This window comes from Meleagris gallopavo, chromosome 20 (genome assembly GCF_905368555.1).
Source record: "Meleagris gallopavo chromosome 20, MGAL_WU_HG_1.1, whole genome shotgun sequence".
NCBI classification, from domain to species: Eukaryota; Metazoa; Chordata; class Aves; order Galliformes; family Phasianidae; genus Meleagris; species Meleagris gallopavo.
Genome location: NC_139423.1, coordinates 5,913,696 through 5,931,998, shown reverse-complemented (window position 1 = coordinate 5,931,998; position 18,303 = coordinate 5,913,696). Strand labels below are relative to the sequence as shown.

The following is an 18,303-nucleotide window of genomic DNA, read 5'->3' as shown; positions in this document are numbered from 1 at the left end:
GTCACCATGGGCAGTGCACACTTTATGTCCTCCACAGTCCCACTGTTCCCCCTCCCATCTCAGCTCAGTGAGGTTGGTCTCAGCTCAGAGGGTCCCCATAGGAGAGCCAGCTGCCCCAAAAGCACAACATTGCTCCAAACTCAGAGCACCAGCCACGAAACGAGATGGGTCACAGATGAAGCGTGACCACAAACAGCTGCAGGAGGGAGGGTTGCAGAAACTCAGCATGAACGACTCCAAGGCAGGAGGCTGTCTTTTCAGGCTGGCAACACCTCTGTGCTGCTTCTGAAGGGATCAGAGCCTGTTAATTGCCGCTGCTGGAGATTTAATCGACTGGAGACAACGACACTGGGTAGGGTTGTGTGTGCTTGGAGGTGCATCGCCAGAGAAACGACGAGGGCTGTGCTGCAGATGTTCGGACATGGGCTCAGCTACAAACTGTGAATGTTGAGCCCTGCAGCCAGCAGTGCCGACCGCTGCACGGGGCAGCTTTGCTATCTGCGGTTTCCATGAAAATAAATCCCTTCAGAACACGAAGAACACCCCTATTTGTGTGCCGGCCAGGTCTAATTAGACTGTGTGCACACGCGCGGGGACGGGCGGCTCTGTGCTGCGATCAGAAACGCTCAGCCCGTGCAGGAGCACAGGCAGAAGCAAGCCAATAAGCGCCTTGGATAGGATCTGCACGCTTTCCTGCTACCTCCAGGGACTGGCAACAGGAGATAATGTGTGTGTTTTAGGTGGGAGCTACACTTAAAGCGGAAAACACACAAACGAGCACAAATAACCAGAGGGGATTTTCTGTTTCCGATGGGTGCATCGCAGCTGCGCCCCCAAGCAGCTCGTGAGCAGCAGGCGCGGAGCGCTCGGCCGAACCAATGGCGCCCCCTAGCGACGCCCGCCGCACCTCGGGGCTGGGTTGGAGCCCGGCTCCGCGGCCTGGCGCCGCGGACAGGACCGGGCCTGTCCCGGGAACCAGGCGGGAGGGTAGACCCGGAAGCGAGCACCCAGGAGGGCCCCGGAACCGGCGCTGAGGCCGAAGCGGGCCCACAGGTAGAGAGTGTTTCCCGCGCATCTCTATTGCCATGGCAACCGGGCGGCACTCTGCCCAGCACAAAGATGGCGGCCTGCCGCCGGAAGTAGCACTGCCCGTCTCCAAGATGGCGGCACGACCCCGGAAGCAGCCTGGCCCGTCTCCAAGATGGCGGCCGCCACGTCACTACCGCCCCGCAGCGATGGCGGCCATGGCGGCGCGGGGCGCGGAGGCCGAGGCTCTGTTCGAGGCTCACACAGCGGCGGAGCTGCGCGAGGCGGAGCGGCGGCTGCGGGCCGGCATCGAACAGAAGCGGGAGGAGCTGCGGCAGATGGTGGGCGAGCGTTACCGCGACCTGATCGAGGCGGCCGACACCATCGCCGAGATGCGGCTGAGCGCCGAGCGGCTGCTGGGCTCCGTGCGGGGCCTGCAGCGCGGCGGGGTGACGCGGCCCGGCCCCGCTCCGCCGGTGAGCAACGAGCGGGAGGGCGGGGGAGATGCCCTCCGAGCGCTGCCTTAACGCCGTTTTCTCAACCGCAGGCTCCGCCGCAGGTGCAGGAGAAGCTGTACCGGGCGGCCGCGCAGCTGAAGCTGCTGCTGGACATCCCCGAGCGGGCGTGGAGCGCCATGGAGGCCGGGCGTTACCTGCCCGCCGCCCGCCTCTACCTGCTGTGTCGCCACCTGCACGGCCTGTTGCACCTCGACGCGCCCCGCGCCCGCTACAGCCCCGTCCTCGCCCGCTTCCCCATCCTGCTGCGCCAGGTGGCCGCCGCCAGCCACTTCAGGTGGGAGAAGGACGCGTTGTGAACCGGCAGCGGGTGCTTGGGGCCCGGAGGCCAACAGCAGCCTGAGCTGGGTTGACAGGAGGGATTGTTCCCCTCAGCTCTGCCCTGTTAGGTCCCACCTTCAGGACTGTGTCTACGTCGTTACTGTAAAGGAAAGGCTGGGGGAACTGCGGCTGTTCAGACTGGAGAAGATTCTAGAGAGACCTCATTTCAGCATCTCAGTGCTTGAGGGGAGCTTATACACAGATAGCTTATTCACAAAAGGGAGAGCAAGGGAGTTTTATGTGGGCAGTAAGCAATAGGACAAAGGAGAACGGCTTTAAACTAAATAAAAGGAGATCTAGGTTAGATGTTAGGAAGAAATTCTTTACCCACAGGGTGGCAAGGTCCTGGCACTGCTACCCAGAGCTGTGGGTATCCCATCCCTGGAGGTGCCCACAGCCAATCTGGATGGGACTCTGGACCACCTGATCTGGTGGGTGGCAGCCAGCCCACAGCAGGGATTGGAACTAGATGATCTTTAAGGTCAACTGAAGCCATTATAAGTAACAGCAGGCTTCTGCTGTGAGGAACGCAGTACTGAGTAGAGTTTCTTCTCAGAATCTCCTAACCCAACCTCTGTTTCTGTCAAACAGCGGAGCTCCTCCTTCTAGCACTTGGTTACTGTCTGGTTCCTTTCCTTGCCAGATCCACCATCTTGCAGGAGAGCAAGTCTCTGCTGAAGTGCCAGACCGTGTCAGACCAGGCAGTGGCAGAAGCCTTGTGTGCCATCATGCTTCTGGAGGATAGTTCCCCACGCCAGGCCCTCGCAGACTTCCTTCTGGCCAGGAAACTGGCAATCCAACAGCTTCTCAACCAGCCACACCATGGTCAGTACAACAGGGCTGCCTCCTTTTTAAAGTTAGGGTAACCGGCTTTGTTTCTTGTCTGTTTCGCCCTGTAGTACCCAAGCAGAAAAGTGGGTGGCTTAATCCTGCAAAGCTGAGTGGTGGGGTTTCAGCCACGTTGCACTATTGCAGTGATACAGTGGATGTCACTGGCAGCTTTTTGCCATGGTGCTGAATTAACAGAGCTCGGGGACTAAAGCCAAGCTTATCTTCAGCCAGGAAGTAGGTGATGCATGTGGCTGAGACACATGCTCTCCAGCCCATTCCTGGAAGGTTTCACTGGACCCACTGAGCATTGTCATACTTCTGTTAGAGGGGCTGCCTTCATTGAAAGGCTTTTTCTTTTTTTGCAGGTGCAGGTATAAAAGCTCAGGTCTGTTCATTGATGGAGCTGCTAACCACTACCCTGTACCAAGCTCATGCACTCTTCTACGTGATGCCTGAAGGGGTGCCACCAGATCCAGCCCTACCCTGTGGCTTACTCTTCTCCACCCTGGAGAACACTACAGGCCAGCAGCCAGCAGGTGAGCACCCAGCCAGCAGCAGCTCTGTTTACAGGCAGGAGACTGCCCCGTGCTGAGCTGATTCCCCCATCCCGTGTGCTTCTAGGGAAAGGTGGGGTTCTGGAGGACGAGGTGAAGCTGAATAGCTGGTTCAGGTACCTCCCAGAGTCTGTAGTGGAATTCCAGCCAACTCTGCGGACCCTGGCACACCCTATCAGCCAGGACTATCTCAGAGACACACTGCAGAAGTGGATTACCATGTGAGTGTGACACTCTCCTCCTTCACAGAAGGCCCCTACAAGGTCTCCTTGCTAAGGACAAAACAGTCACACACCCTTATGGAGCAAAGCTCTGCTGACTCCCTGCTCAGTATTCCTTCACCCCTGCAGTTAAGCAGCCACAACAGCAGGGTACAGTCTTATCAGGCTGTAGCACTCTGTTACAGCAAACCACACTGGTTAGGCCAGGGCTTCATAATATTTACCTAGAGCTGCTTTATGCTGCCAAAATCACCAGCAAACAAACAAAGAAAGCAAATCAAAACAAAATCTCTTACCTTTCTTTTTTGGCTCTTGGTCCAGCACCTCCTTCCTCTTCACTGCCCTTCTCCAGACTGTGAGTGCAGACAGAGCCCCTTTATAGAGCATTCAGCCCCCTCCCCAGCTCCCAGTTCCCACCATGTGGATGGGGACAGCTCTTACAGCCCCTTAGCAGCCTCGTTACTCATATATTGTTGTCAGTCTTGTGTGATTAACCCATAGAGCTGCTGCTGGGCTGGCCAGCTGGTCCCTAGCATCAGCTGTAGCCCCCTGTGGTGCGCTTATTGGCCATGAGATGTTTCCCCCTGCTTGCCAGGCTCATAATGTGGGTAGTTAGCATAGTGGAGGTGTTCCTAGGGTGCACCTGGGTTTCCAGTGCAGGGCACGTGGCTTCCTTGCTGGGATTTAGGGTGCAGCTGTCTCACTGAGAGCCAGAGGTACCTTGAGCCCTGCAGGTGCCTTTGCAGGTAGTTTCTTACTGACAGATAAAGAATCCCCCCCACCTTGATGTAACGTGTTTTCTGCTGGGTTCTCCGGGGTTGTTTCTGAGCAAGTCTGAAGTAAAACTCCACCTTCAGGTGCAGTGAGGATATCAGGGCTGGGGTCAGCAACCTACTGGTCTACGTGAAGAGCCTGAAAGGCCTCGCAGGGATTCGTGATGCAGTGTGGGAGCTGCTCACAAGTGAGTCCGTAAGCCAGAACTGGGATGTGTTGTGCCGTCGCCTTTTGGACAAGCCTGCTTCCTTTTGGGAGGACCTGCTGCGGCAGCTCTTCCTGGACAGGCTGGAGGTGAGCACTCTGCTGCAGCTTTGCTCTGTTCCCCATTTTGTTGTCTCCAGCATGCCACCGGTGCCCGTTAGCAGCATTAAGTGCATATCTTAAGTGCTGTGTTACAGGAAGCACCTGTAAAAGCTGCTTTTTTCCTCACTTTCTAGATACTGACTAAAGAAGGGTTTGAATCCATCTCAAGCAGCTCCAAACAGCTTCTCATCTTAGCCCTGCAGGAACTTGAGGCTAAATCCAACACCTCTGCCTTGAGCAAGCACGTCCAGTTTGAACACAATGTGGCCCAGTTCCTGTGGTCAGAGAGCTCCAGCGATCTGCCTTCAGATGCTGCTTGGGTCAACGTGGCAAACCGCAGCCAGTTTACCAAGAGCGGCCTGTCCATGAAGGCCCAGGCGCTCACGCCATGCGTGCAGAGCTTCTGCTCAGCTCTGGACTTGAAGCTGAAAGCCAGGTTGGATGACCTCCTGTCTTACCTTCCTGCAGAGTCTTCAGCCACCAAGGAGCTCGCTCCCACCCCGCAGCCTCTCTCAGCCTTCGACCGCTATGCTGACACCGGCATGGTGGAAGGGCAGCTCCGTGACCACTGCGTTGCCTGCATCCACCACGTGCTGGGCTGTGTGCGTGAAGAGCTCCAGGGTGCACAGGCGGATGCTTCCAGTGATACCAGGCTCCATGCTGTACTCTTCATGGCCAGGCTCTGCCAGTCCCTGAGTGAGCTTTGTCCTCACCTCAAGCAGTGTATCCTGGGCCGGTCAGGCAGTGTGGAGACGGCACTGAAGGAAACCCGCTCCACAAAGAAGTTGGGGAAGGGGAAAGTCCAAGAAGTGAATCCTGTGCAAGCCAAGTGGCAGGAGGTGAAGGCAGAACTCCTGCAGCAAAGCCTGGCTGCTTACCAGATCTGGAGCTCTGCTGTCACTAAAGTAAGGAGCTGCTTCTCTCATCACAGCTGCTTTCTGTGGGGTTTTAGGAGGAAGTTTTTCACACAGAGGAGGTTGTGGATGCCACATCACTGGAGGCATTCAAGGCCAGGCTGGATGTGGCTCTGGGCAGCCTGGTCTGGTGGCTGGTGACACAGCAGGGGGGTTGAAACTCGATGATCATTGTGGTCCTTTTCAACCCAGACCATTCTATAATTCTATGATTCACTGGCTCAGCTCCCAGTGATTGGTGCTGCTGCTGCTCCCTCGCTGACAGAGATGGCACCTGGTGGGATGCGTCACTTGAGAGGCTTGGGGGGTGAGGGAGGATAGCCTCTCTGTAGAAGGCTGCCTGTCCATGTTTACTCTCCCCAGAGTCTTGTTACTCAGTGCTTTTGTGTTTTGCACTCTAGGCTCTAGTTCAGTGCTTTACTCAAACATTGCTGCTAGACACAGCTGGTTCTGTCTTGGCCACAGCCACCAACTGGGATGAGATTGAAATTCAGGAGGAGGCTGAGTCTGGAAACAGCATAACATCAAAAATCCGTCTGCCTATGCAGGTATGAGAAAGATCCTCTTGATAAATGCAGAGAAATAATCTGATGGGAGGAGAAAATGTTTGATGTTTTCCAAAACCACTGCTTTATCAAAGGTTGCTAACCTACCATGCAGTTTGCCCGGCGCTTTGAGCACAGGGCAGACACTCTCTGATGCTGTTATTTGTTCTTTGAGACACTCACCTCTTAAGGACAGAGGTCAAAGGAAGGAAAATAGGTAGTTGCTGTTATGTATTCAAATGAATAAGATTGGCCTCAGTCCTTTAAAGTTGAGCCAAATAAGGATGTATGCCTGGTTTATACATAGAAGCCCACTGAAGAGACTTCACAGAAACTGATTGCTCTGAAGGACAGGTCTGCTGTAACCAAAAGCAGATTACAAACCTGTGAAATTCAGATTCAAGCCCTTCTATGGGGGCAGGTAGATCTTTGTAGCAGCAACCTTGTTGCTGAGGGTGCAGGGAGCTCAGAAGAACGATGTTATGCTGCTGACAAAGCTAACACAGCTTACAGACCCCATGAAAATAACACTGTTTTCTTAAACAGCCATCCTGGTACGTCCAGTGCCTCCTCTTCAGCCTGTGCCAAGAGGTGAACCGAGTCGGCGGTCACACTCTGCCAAAGGTCACCTTGCAGGAGCTGCTGAAGGCCTGCATGGCAGAAGTGCTTGCTGCCTATGAGAAGCTCATGGAGGAGAAGCAGGACAAGGTACATGAGTAGGATCAGGCCTGGTTCCAGTTTGCATGAGATGTGGGGATCACTGGGCAGTATCTGTGCTCTGGTCTCTTGGAAAAGGAAATACCCACTCGGGAGAGCTAAAGGGGTGAGTGCACTCTGCCTCTCCCAAAATGAGGCAGAAAGGGATCTGACAGCAGCCTGTGTGCTCAGAGGGGTTTGGTTGTGCTGGTTGTTTTTTGGGGGGCTGATATTTTCAGTGTCAGTGAAGAGCCCTTTTCCTATTTGCAGAAAGCAGGCACTTTCCCCATGACACAGAACAGAGCTCTGCAGCTACTCTACGATCTGCGGTACCTGAATATCATCTTGACAGCGAAAAGTGAGGAGGCAAAAACCAGCAGGATCAGGCATGACTCCAGGTGCAGCGTAATTCTGAGTGCTAGAGACTTACAACATGTTGTGGGGCCCCAAAGCTGTTTAAACTTGCAGCCTTGCTGTCTGCCAGAACACCCACAGGAGTGGTGCCTGGGCCACGCAGGGCAGTGCAACCTCTGTGCACAGTCACAGGAACTGGTTTCTTACAGCGAGTCACTGCTTATCCTCAGCATGTAGGAGTGGGATTGTGCAACTGACAGTTCAGACAGCAGCCTTGTCCCCTCTGCTTTGTATACACAGTGCATCCACGTGGTGGCAGGCACACCTTCAGAGGATGTTCCTAAAGAGAACAGTTATAAGCTCCCACCTGAGTTCCAGCCTTGAACTACACTGGGGAGAAACAAAGCAGGTATTACAGCAGTACCTGTAAGAGCTGAAATCATTCAGCTGATTTTTTTCTTAGCAGTTCACATTTTGTTCAGTCGCTTCTGCAGGTCGAGTCCCTGGCAGTTCCAGAGCACTCAGTGAAACCATCCCATGGACAGCAGCAGCCATCTTTGCTCACTAGGATGTAAATGCTGACAGGCTTCCTCTGCTCTGCTTGTAGAATTGAGAAGGTGACTGACTTCCTGGAGGGACACATCGATCCATTTGACTTGGATGTTTTTACACCACACCTAAACAGCAGCCTTCATCGCCTGGTTCAGCGAACCTCTGTAAGTGCATGAAAAGGAATGCATCCTCAGGAAGGAGTGCTAAAAAAATAATTTGAAGGGTAGTTTTATAAATTGCTTAATGTCCAGAGAGAACTACTGGCACTTGGTCGGGAATGGGAAGGGTATTTAATACCAGGTGACAACAAGAGGAGCTTGCTGAGCTGGCTGTATGGCACATAATCATGCATGGAGTTGGCAGAACTTTATCTAACAGGATTTGCTGAAGCCTGTGCAATGTTAATTGGGTTAAGTAGTGCTGAAACAGCCCTAGAACTCAACTATAGTAACAGCAAGCAGCACCAATTAAGAGTTACAAGGAGAGAAGAAAGACAATTTATAGTCTCTTTAAACCAACCACAAGTACCATGCAAAGCTATGCTGGTAGGCTCAGCAGCAGCATGTTGTCTGGTCAGCTCTGCAGATGCCCTCCTTGCAAACGGCTCTTTCATACCTTGTAGGTTCTCTTTGGCTTGCTGACTGGGACAGAGAACCAGTACACAAGCAGGAGTGGTGCTCTTGGCTCCCAGGAGCTCCATAATATCTTGCCCTTAGCATCCAGCCAGATCAGGTAAGTTACCCAGCTCTTCTGTTTCCTGAAGAGACGTAAGAATGAATAGGCCTAGCACTGCTGTTTCCTACAACCAACTGCATTTCTTTTTTCCATATCTTAAGGTTTGGACTTCTGCCACTCAGTATGTCAAGTTCACGAAAGGCTAAGCCTGCTACCAGGAACACAGAAAGAGTTCAGGTTGGTGAAACAGAGCCATATTAACTTCATGCCAGTGCTCATTCTCCCACCAACAGTAGAGCTTGCTGGGAAAGAAGAAAGTAGCCAAACAGTTAATATTTAACCTGATTTTTATTTTCTGTAAAATGAGAGAACCATTACGGCAACACAGCATGAGATGGGTTGGATTTCCCCTCGACCCTCAAAAGAAACCTGATGGCCCTGGGATATTTCTGGGGCCCGCTTGCTGTATGGTAAAAAATTAGCAATATCCATCATGAAAATGCAGTGAAGCTTTGCACAGATCAGGTTTTGAGATCAATGCATAAAAGGGTTTCATTTAAGTATGGCTGCAAGAAATGTTAAAGGATATTATCTAATTATTTCAACTCCCTTCCAGTGCGATGCTGACCTTTAACTCCTGATGAAGTTGGCCTGGGTATTTCAGCCTGTGTGAACCGAGTGGCTTGCTTCTCTTGCAAAGGCTCTGCCTCGTCTTGTTGCTGTTTTACTAGCAGACAAACGTTATGCTGCCACGTTTCCTCCAGTTTAAAACATTTGCTTAGGTGGAGCTCCCTGTGCTGAGGATTGAAAGAGCCAAAGGATACCTTACTGCTACAGGAAGCAGGAGTTAGTGATCCATTTTCTTCAGCTGGGATGGAAGAATAAAGAGCTGGCTTTATCAAAGCAGAGCGTTACTTGAGATGTTGGCATTTACTCTGCAATTCTTGTTCTCTATCATTTAGAAGTACTAAAAGACAGATACAGTATCAGGGTTATTTAAAAAGCCCAAACCTTAACAGTAAATGTATTCTTTACCTCTTTCACCTCAGCTGTAGTAGCATGTAGAAGTGTGCAGTGATGTTTGCCTTGCTTCCACCACTCCCCTGCTAAGGGGGCAGCAATGGCTATGGAGTACATGGACATTCTGCATTCACTCCACTCTGCAGAATCACTTGTTCCTTTTATCATAGAACAGTTCTAGAGAGGTTAAAGTTGGCAATTACTCAAGAGCAGCTTTCTACAAAAGCAACAGCTGTACTTCTACTTTTGTTGCCCCATTGTTCTGAGCAACAACAGCCTTTTCCTTACTGCAGAATTACTGTGTTTGAGCACTGAATGACTTCTGTATAGTTGCTAACACGAAGAAGCTGTGCATCCACCTCTCAGAACAACCTTTGGCTGCTTGTCATTGCAAAGCCAGTTAGGTTGTCTGGAAACAGCTCTTCTGCTGTAGTCTGTGCCCCCTTGCAGCTACTGTAGATGAAGGATTGGTCAAAGGTATGCTGTAATCATTCCTGACTCTCTTGTATTTAAAAACAGGTTCCACCTCCTGCGTTCACAAGAGCAGAAGACGACGAGGCCTTGCGCCCTGGCTCCTTGTTCAGGCAACTTGTAACTGAGGAGGAAGACACAGCTGCATCTTCTCTCTTCAAGCTGGGATGGCTTTCTGGCATGACCAAGTGATTCAATAAAAGAGTTTGGCTCCGCATTTGTCTTCGCTGCAAACGCTCTCCCTGCAGCAGGGACTGGTGTTGTCAGGAGAGAAGTACTTTCCATCCTCAGCCAGATGGTAGCATGCCACTTAAACCAGGAACAGGTCAGGACAGTCCTTGCACTCTGGCTGCTGAACCAGAGCTCTAGCTACTCTTTTACTTCCTATTCCTTCGGAGTTGTTAACCTTAAAGTCAAGTTAAAGAAATAAAACTACACGATGTAACAGAAAACAAAACATTTCACAGCTAGAAATTGGTATTAGAGCAATGCAAGATTCCTCTTTCCTTCAAAAGCTCCTCCCCAGGCTACTCTATGCTTTCCTCAGCAGATACCATGTGTCTGTTCACTAAATGAAACCAGCAGGCATCTGGTATTTTGGCTACAGCTGCCTAAGCTTTCCTGGTTCTAGTTTCACAATTTATTTTCAATACTGCAACAGTAAAGATAAAGCAGACAGCGCTCATCACACCCCAAACCTGGTGGAGAGCTTGCAGCTATAGCAGTCCTACAGCATTCCTGTGACAGCATTTACTTTTACTGCCTTATTACCACTAAATGCTCAAAAAATTATTTTCCCAAATACATTTTTACTGGTTTATTGAAATAAAAAAAAAAAAAGACTTATAAAACTGAAGATGAACGCTGGAAAGAATTTTACACAGAGCAACAAATTGCTAACAGATTAGGCAGTCAATTGGAATTGGACGTTATGCAATCCTATATCACAGATGTGGATTCCTCAGTCTCCTTTTGACACGTACTTTAAAACCACCCCAAAAAGAATCCTATAAAAATTGCTTCAAAGCCCCTTTTGCATTGCAATAGTGCAGCAAACCACAAGTAAACAATTTCCTGTTAACCTGTTATTTCATTTCAAATATAGACTGAAAAGGCAACAGGCGTTTTGTGCAATTTCATTTTAACAAACTAAGTTGAAATATCCAATCTACACAGTGCTGTCCCTTCACAGAAGGCAAGGAACTGCTGGTTCATCATGTAGGAGGGCGTCCCCGGCTCTGTAAGCTGTGGAAGTGTGCCTCCTTCAGGATCTGGTTGATGTGGAAGTAAGGACCTTGACTTAGTGCAGACTGCTCATGGAAGGACTGAGAGGAGACAGGACTGGATCCCGTAACTATGGGGTTCAGGCTGGGTTCTGGGCCGCTCGCTCTGTCAGGGCTGTTGATGCTACTGCTACTACAGCTGCTGCTGCTGCTGCCGCTATCGCTGCTGGAGGACTGAGACAAAGAGAATGTTAACAGCAAAACGACACATTTCGCTCTCCTGTCCACAACGAAACGCCTCAGTTAAGCAAGCAGTCTTTACAGTAAGTCCCTCCCTTCCAGATTTTTAGGCTCATATTCAGCCTGATGGACAAAAGAAATCGACCAAGTGCTTTCTTGGCATTCATAGCTGCAGTTATTGCCAACACATGAAAAGCATCACAGAGCTGAAGGCATGAGCAAGCTTTCACCCAGAGTTTCACTGACCTCCAGTTCAAACCTCGTGCTTTAAGCCCATCAGCTCTGCCCCCATGACCCACATTTTAGCACTAGTGAAGTTTGCTGAATTCATCCGAGAACTGGAAAATAAAGAACGTCCCTACAAAGCCACACGTGTCAGTAAAGGCAGGCAGGGCATGGGGAAAAAGCTGTACCATCCTCACATGAATCACTTCTGGTTCAGCAGACGTTTTAGGTAAGCACCATGCAAAGCATTTTTCTAGAAGTCAGGTGTTTTTTTTTTCTAAAACGTGATCTGAAGCATCCAAAGCAACAGACTGGTAAAGGCAACACGACACCCACTGTAGGTCTTTGAACACCTCAACATGCACACAGCTCTTCTTCTCCCAGTGCAGTGCTGGCACCGCAGTGGTAGCTGTCAGTTTTCCGTAACAATTTACTTGACACAGCAGTGAAAGAATGACAGCCATCTAAGCACCTCCACACACAGAGAAGAGAGAGAACTTAAGATTGAGCTCACATGGAGGACAAGGTTCGTTTGCCAGCATTTGGAATAAACACACTTCATTCATGGTAATAACTGCAAGAGCATTAGCCATCATTGTCAGCGTTTCAAAGACATAAAACTGTTTGGTTTGTACCATTTTAGGGGCTGCTAATGAAGGGCCTCCATTAGCTACAGCTGAAATACTTGAAAGCCAGGCTGGATGTGGCTCTGGGCAGCCTGGTCTGGTGGTTGGTGACCCTGCACATAGCAGGGGGTTGAAACCAGATGATAATTATGGCCTTTTTCAAGCCAGGCCATTCTATGATACGCTGTTCAGGACAACGCCGCAAAGATTTAGGTGCTTAAGAATCAGCAAGTGACATTACTTTGCCATCCTGCAAGAAGGAAATTCAAACAAGCAGCCACCATAAATGGCAGCAGCTAAAAAAAAAACATTTTGGTAGGCATTAAGTTAAAACCACAGAAGTCAGAGCTTGGCAGCGACAGCAGAGGAAGACAAATTTAAGGAAATCAACTGCAATTTAACAGTTGGCACCACATCCAGAAAGTCTCACTTAAGGGTAAATCTAAGAACAGTGCAAACTGCATCTGTGAGAGGCTTGGGAAGGCATGTACAAATTGGGGATGGATCACGATGCCAGCTGGAAGCACCATGGCACTGATTCCACAAGCGATCGTCACGATTCAACCGTGTAAGTCTCCTTGTTTTGCTAAGCACTAAAAACGCTTCTGTGCTTCAGTTCTGTTAGAGTACATCAAGCAAGACAATGGTAGTGAGGCTACACCCGTGCTGGTGTGTTAGGTTCAGCTAGCAAGGAGAAAACAATAAAAAAAAAATACATGAAGTCATTCTTAAGGAAGCAGCAGATGTAACTACATGAGCAACCCACTCCTCTTTCTACTGCTACTGACACTCGAGAGGGAGACAACACCAGAAGGACAGAGAGGAGCAGCGAAATGGCACCTGCTGGGCCATCTCATTTTGCATAGAAGCACAAATACTGGAATGCAGTGCTGTTATGCTGAACAAGTCACAGCAGCCTTGGAGAGAAACCCACCGCACAGGACACTTTGTTTCCTTTTAGTCTGTGTTCCTTACTGTTTTTCGTTACAGCCACCTTCTGAAAATCAAGGCAAAAGTCAGAATGAGAACCTAGCATCACTTACTGCCCAAGTTTTGTATCTCATCAGAACAAAAACATTCTAGAGCTGTTAGTAAGGATTATTTTTACACATTACTAATTTTATTTTTAAAGCATAGACTGTGTCCTGGGACGTGCTTCCTACATCTAAGGCTGTTGGCAGCTCTGATTTGTCAGACTCTTTATTTCCATTTCTCTAATGCAAAAATTCACTAGCACGAAGCCCCCTTATAGCCCAAATCATGTCATGGACCTACCATTTCCCCAGGCTGTGGTGCACATTCTGTTACGCATTTGGACTACAATTAGACAAAAAAAGAATCCTTAAAGTCATCATGGCAGCAATGACAGGCATCTACACAATGAAACAAAGGTTTAAGCAAAAGGGCAGAAGAAAGCCCTGTGAGGGTTTACGAGCACCTGAAGCATCAAAAGGGCATCTCCATGGCTTACCCAACTCATCAGCCCCCCTTAGCATAACAGAAATTTCATCTGGACATTTGCTTGGAAACTATCTGCATCGATCTGCTGATCTATGATGTTGTGTCTCAATCACTAATAGCAAAAACTCGAGAGCAGCATGATCTAAGCTGAATTTAACAAAGAATTAATCTGGTTTCCATTAGAATTTAGACCAGCCCTTCTTCACCATGGGAGTATCTGTAGAGTGGCATAGCTGCAATGCTACAGAAAAACTTGAAGCAACTGCTGCCTTGTGTCAGCAAACTCCAACAGTAATATCTGAGGAATCCTATCATCATCAGGCTAACAGAAAGGAATCCTAAGAAATTGGGTTCAGGTAGGAAGAGAGTTGCTGGAACACTGCAGGCTCTCTTCCTTCCAAGGGAAAAAAATGAGAGCAAAGGGCTTTCCCCAGTGATTCCCAGGCTGCAGATCACAGTGCTACATTCCCCTGATTGCCCACATAACAGCTCCTCAGCAGATTCACTGCAGCTCTGCCTAACCTGACAGGCTAGTCGAAACAGCAGAGCTTTGCTAAAGTAATCAGCAGGTATCTGTGTAGACAAGAAAGCTAACCTGCTGGTAAATGGAGAAAATAGAGGACAGGATGAACAGGAAACAAAGTGCAGTGGCAAATGCTCTGCTTTGCTAACATCCACCATGGCTGCAGGTATGTTTATGGACTGAACTGCAAAGCAGAAGTTTCCCACAGTTGTCACCCAGGAGTGCAGGAGTGGTTTGTTCTGATAACAAATCATTACAACAATTTGCCAAGAGGCAGCACTGATGGCTGCTGAAGAACATCTCAGTTTCCCACCTGCGTAGGTCAGCTCAAGTTAAAAATGCTGCCTACCCCAGATGAAAACAGCAATCCCCTTTCCCATTACACACAGCTCATAGGAGTGGTGTGACTGAAAGCAAGGACTGAGTGATGCCATCGAATTACCCACGCATGAACAGCCACTAAAAAACCTCCCTTCATCTAATACTTGGCTATCAGCTACAGAGAACGAGACAAAACACAGAAAGGTCTGCTATGAGCCAGGCTCTATTTGAGGACTATGGCCACCTGGTTTTTGTACCGAGGTTATGTTCAAGTCAATCACTCTGTGAGAAGGAAAGCCAACTTTGAAATGAAAGGAGGCGAAAGGAATCAGAGCTCTGCTTTTTGTCTCACGTTGGCTAGATGTGTGTGCCCTCAGATGGAAACACACTGTCCTTCCTATTCCTCTCCTACAGCTGCTGGGGGCTTCGAATCAGCCAGAGCTCTCCTTGCAGATGACATATCAGAAAGCTAAGTACAAGCATTATGAAGTGGCAACAGTTTCAAAGTGACACCAATCGGAAGCACTTGCACACTGCAAGCACCAGAATGTCTCCACTTAGTACAAGAAGTCCTCAAAGAAACACTGAATACTGATTTAATCTCACAGCTTTGATCTCTGAGCATGCTCAGTTCAGTGAGTCAACATTACAAGAAAACAAGCAGGGGAAAAAAAAAAAGAAAAAAAAGAGCTCTGTTCATCTGTAAAAAACATTGTGAATTTTGTTCCCTTGAGAAAGGGAACATTGATTTCTGTAAAACTGTGCCCAGCACACACATTCCTCCATTCCAGCATTCCAGGAAGATCTCCTTGCCTGCACATCAGGGTTTAATGTGTTAAAGCATACTTCTGCAACGCAAGTGCATGCATGAAGCAGGAATCTTAATGTTAGCTTCAGCAACTGAACTCTGCTCTGACTTTGCCAGCAGCGGGGCGGGCAGCTCATATCCATGCTGTTCACTCACAGGCACCCCAAACAAAACAGCAGTTAAGGACAGAGGTAAGGGCATCTGCTCCCATGTGTCTGCTACCAGGCTGTTCCCGTTGCTGTGTTTTAGTGGCTTCGCCCAGCCAAACATCAAGTGCTCATAGGACAAGCAAAGGTGCTTCTGCCACTCACCATGAAGGTTTTTCCTGATATTCTCAATTTCATTACTCCCATTTCAATCCCTTGTTCCACACTAAATTCTTCCTCCTCCCGCCACAAAGCTTGTTTAGCCATTAACTACTCTACACACGAAGAGGTGTTTCACCTGTTGGACAAGTGATTCTGCGTCAGGTGGCAGGCAGCTATCAATGCTTCTACCCATTATACCCAAAAAGCAAAACCAACTCCAACCCAGCAAGTCTTACTTTTGGCAAAAACACCACAGATAACAGCAACATCTCCCACCAGAGCAACGTCCCTTGTGACAGACATCTCAGCTGTGCAATCCCAGTATCACAGCAGCCACTGGTAAAACTGTGCTGGCTAAAAGAAAGCCTCCCTCACAGAAGTTATGGTGGGATAGAGAGGTTGATATCATTTTAAATTTAAGTATGCATTTGAAGGCATTGCTACGTGATAAAAGATAAGCTGCTCAGGTACAGAGCACACCACATGTCGTGCAAAGCATATCTAGTAGTTCAATATAACAATATCTTGTGATTACTTATTAAGGTCAGTCTTCAGAGAGAGGGGGCTCCATTAAAAAAAAAGACTTTAAAATCTTAAAAGAAATCCATTTCGTAACTTCCAGGGACACAAACTAACAGGCATCCTCTGCAGTGCACGCTATTCTCCATTAATGCTTTGGGATAAAACTACATTGCTAATGAGAAATGCACACAGTGAACCTGCAGATGATTAATACAGGCAACAATTCAGGAAGTCTGGTGGCAGTGTGAAAATCAGCATCTTTTTAATTATAATTTTTTTATCTCAGATGCTAGCAAGTGACACCATGCTAGAACACCTGCTGTGTGAGGGATGAGACCACAGCAGACAGAAGCCTTCTGTCAAACATAAAACTTCTCACTAGAAAACATGCTGATATCCAAACTGCATTTTACAGATCTGAGACTCTGATACATAACAGAGTTTGTGTCGTACACAAAGGAAAAACAGGCCTTCATCAACAACTCCCTATGAATACAATTTCATCAAATAATCCAACTATTCAACTGAGCATTAAAGGAAACTAAATCTGTCCAAGAAGGCTCTCACCTCAGTGTCCCAAGAGTCCTGAAGGACAGTATTCCTGGTACTACGTTTGGTCTGTGGAATATGACTGTCATCTTCATTGCCATTGCGCCTCCTCTTCCTGAAGAAAGTTCAGGGAGAAAGAAGAGAAAAAGGATTATCAGCTTACTGTTGTACTGCTGGTTTGGGCCTTCAGAGAAAAAAAAACCAACAGGAAAACTCATTAAATTAATGACAGACACATCTAAACCTCTGATGTGTTGTGGACATCATTTTCTCTTTTTAGCTGTTCTCTATGGAGAAAATCCTCCCCCTCACCAATTAGTCAGGTCGATGTTTCATATCAGTTTAAGGGTCAAGGACTCACACTGGCCATTAAAATCGGTGTTAAGCATCTCTCTAAATAAGTTTCTTTGACAACTCTCAGCCTTGTAACTGCTCTCAGTGTTCAGGCCCATCTATAAATAAGCCCGGGACTCTGGAAAACATCTGACAGGCTGAAAAGAGCAGCTGGAAAAAGCAGTGACCACACTTTCAATAAACACTCGGTTACTTTCATCTTGTTTACATGAGTCTACAATTGGAACCTGTGACGACTTTCTTCAGTCTCCCAACTCAGCATCTGAAATCAAATCATGTTCATGAACCACATTTATTTATTGCACTCTAAAAGAAAGGTTTGCTTGCTGTTAAGGTGGAAAGCACATCCTAGAAGACAAATCCTTCCCCTGTTCGGATCTCTTTGCCATCCTCTTATGACATCAGTGCTGCTCCATAGCAGCTTAGCAATAACAGCAGCTTAGAATCCCTGTGAACCGCTTTCTCTCAGTGTCAGCAAAACCTGGCTGTTAACGTCAGGCAATTTTTCCCCACTATAGAAACACAGTCGGTCTACCAGACCCTCAGTATGCTGAGCGTTATACAAACGCTGGGAGAAAACCACTTTGATAACTGAGGATTAACACGCATAAACACACACAAATGAGTCAAAACAGACTCAGGCAAGATATTTATAACTGAATCTTTCTGGCTGAAAAGCTGCAGCAGCCTCAGCCCACGTCCGCAGCCCAGAAGCTGCCTCCTGCCTCTCCCTCCCTCGGGATGGCCACAGCGCGGCTGCCTGACGCCCACCTCAGCATCCCATGCTGTCACACCGCCCCACCGAGCAGAACCAGGCCCCGCCCCGCCGCAAACACACTGTGTCCCCACACAACCACCCCCACTCTGCCATTCCACCCCCTGCCCAGCTCCCTCCCCTCACCCCCAGCTTCCTGCTGAGGCCTCAATCCCCCCCAACACCCCCACACGGACAATTGCCGCCCCAGCACGCAGCGCAGCCCCCAGCCAGGCCATCCTCACCGACCCCAACGCTCCCCTTCGCTCCCACAGCCGTTCCGCGCCATCCTCCCTCCACCCCCCCACAAACCCGCGTTGCCAGCAGGCCGAGACCCTCTCAGGCCCGCCTCCGCCTCAGGCCGCGCTCCCTTTCCCCTTCCTCCTCGCTCACGCCGCGCTCCCACCTCTGCCTGGCCCCCCGCTCGCTGGGCAGCGGCTGCCGGCAGCTCATGGCGGGCACAGCCCGACGGCCGCGGTGCGCTCCGACGCCGCTGAGGAGATCCGGCACCGCTCGACTCCCACCGCCGCTTCCGGCGTCTCCACCTCCCGCACATGCGCGCCGCCCGCCTTAACCCCGCCTTTATCCTTATGCGCATGCGCGACGCTCGCTTT

At 49.3% G+C, this 18,303-nt stretch overlaps 2 protein-coding genes across 7 annotated transcripts; one reads left to right on the top strand and one right to left on the bottom strand.

Annotated features, from left to right (window-relative positions):
* Nucleotides 1-1,186: 1,186 nt before the first annotated feature.
* On the top strand, nucleotides 1,187-9,992 carry COG1 (component of oligomeric golgi complex 1). The gene is given in 15 exon segments (XM_085239839.1): nucleotides 1,187-1,242; nucleotides 1,244-1,502; nucleotides 1,574-1,818; nucleotides 2,506-2,687; nucleotides 3,059-3,229; nucleotides 3,315-3,468; nucleotides 4,326-4,536; nucleotides 4,683-5,453; nucleotides 5,864-6,010; nucleotides 6,554-6,715; nucleotides 6,974-7,101; nucleotides 7,665-7,773; nucleotides 8,232-8,341; nucleotides 8,446-8,521; nucleotides 9,824-9,992. Coding segments are annotated over 15 exon segments (2,910 nt in total). The 5' UTR covers nucleotides 1,187-1,201; the 3' UTR covers nucleotides 9,968-9,992.
* Nucleotides 8,614-18,292, bottom strand: VCF1 (VCP nuclear cofactor family member 1). Of its 6 annotated transcripts, XM_085239846.1 has the most exons (6): nucleotides 18,096-18,132; nucleotides 16,600-16,696; nucleotides 15,514-15,646; nucleotides 13,365-13,406; nucleotides 13,024-13,086; nucleotides 10,578-11,232 (listed from the first exon to the last, which is right to left on the bottom strand). In XM_085239846.1, exons 3-6 carry the CDS (start codon nucleotides 15,613-15,615, stop codon nucleotides 10,990-10,992), a joined length of 450 nt encoding a protein of 149 aa, XP_085095972.1. In that variant the 5' UTR covers nucleotides 15,616-15,646; nucleotides 16,600-16,696; nucleotides 18,096-18,132; the 3' UTR covers nucleotides 10,578-10,989. The 6 variants fall into 6 exon arrangements, with proteins under 6 accessions (XP_019477266.1, XP_003211562.1, XP_085095972.1 ...); XM_019621719.3 differs by lacking the exon at nucleotides 15,514-15,646 and having other exon boundaries at nucleotides 18,096-18,292; XM_010721479.4 differs by lacking the exon at nucleotides 13,365-13,406.
* Nucleotides 18,293-18,303: the final 11 nt, after the last annotated feature.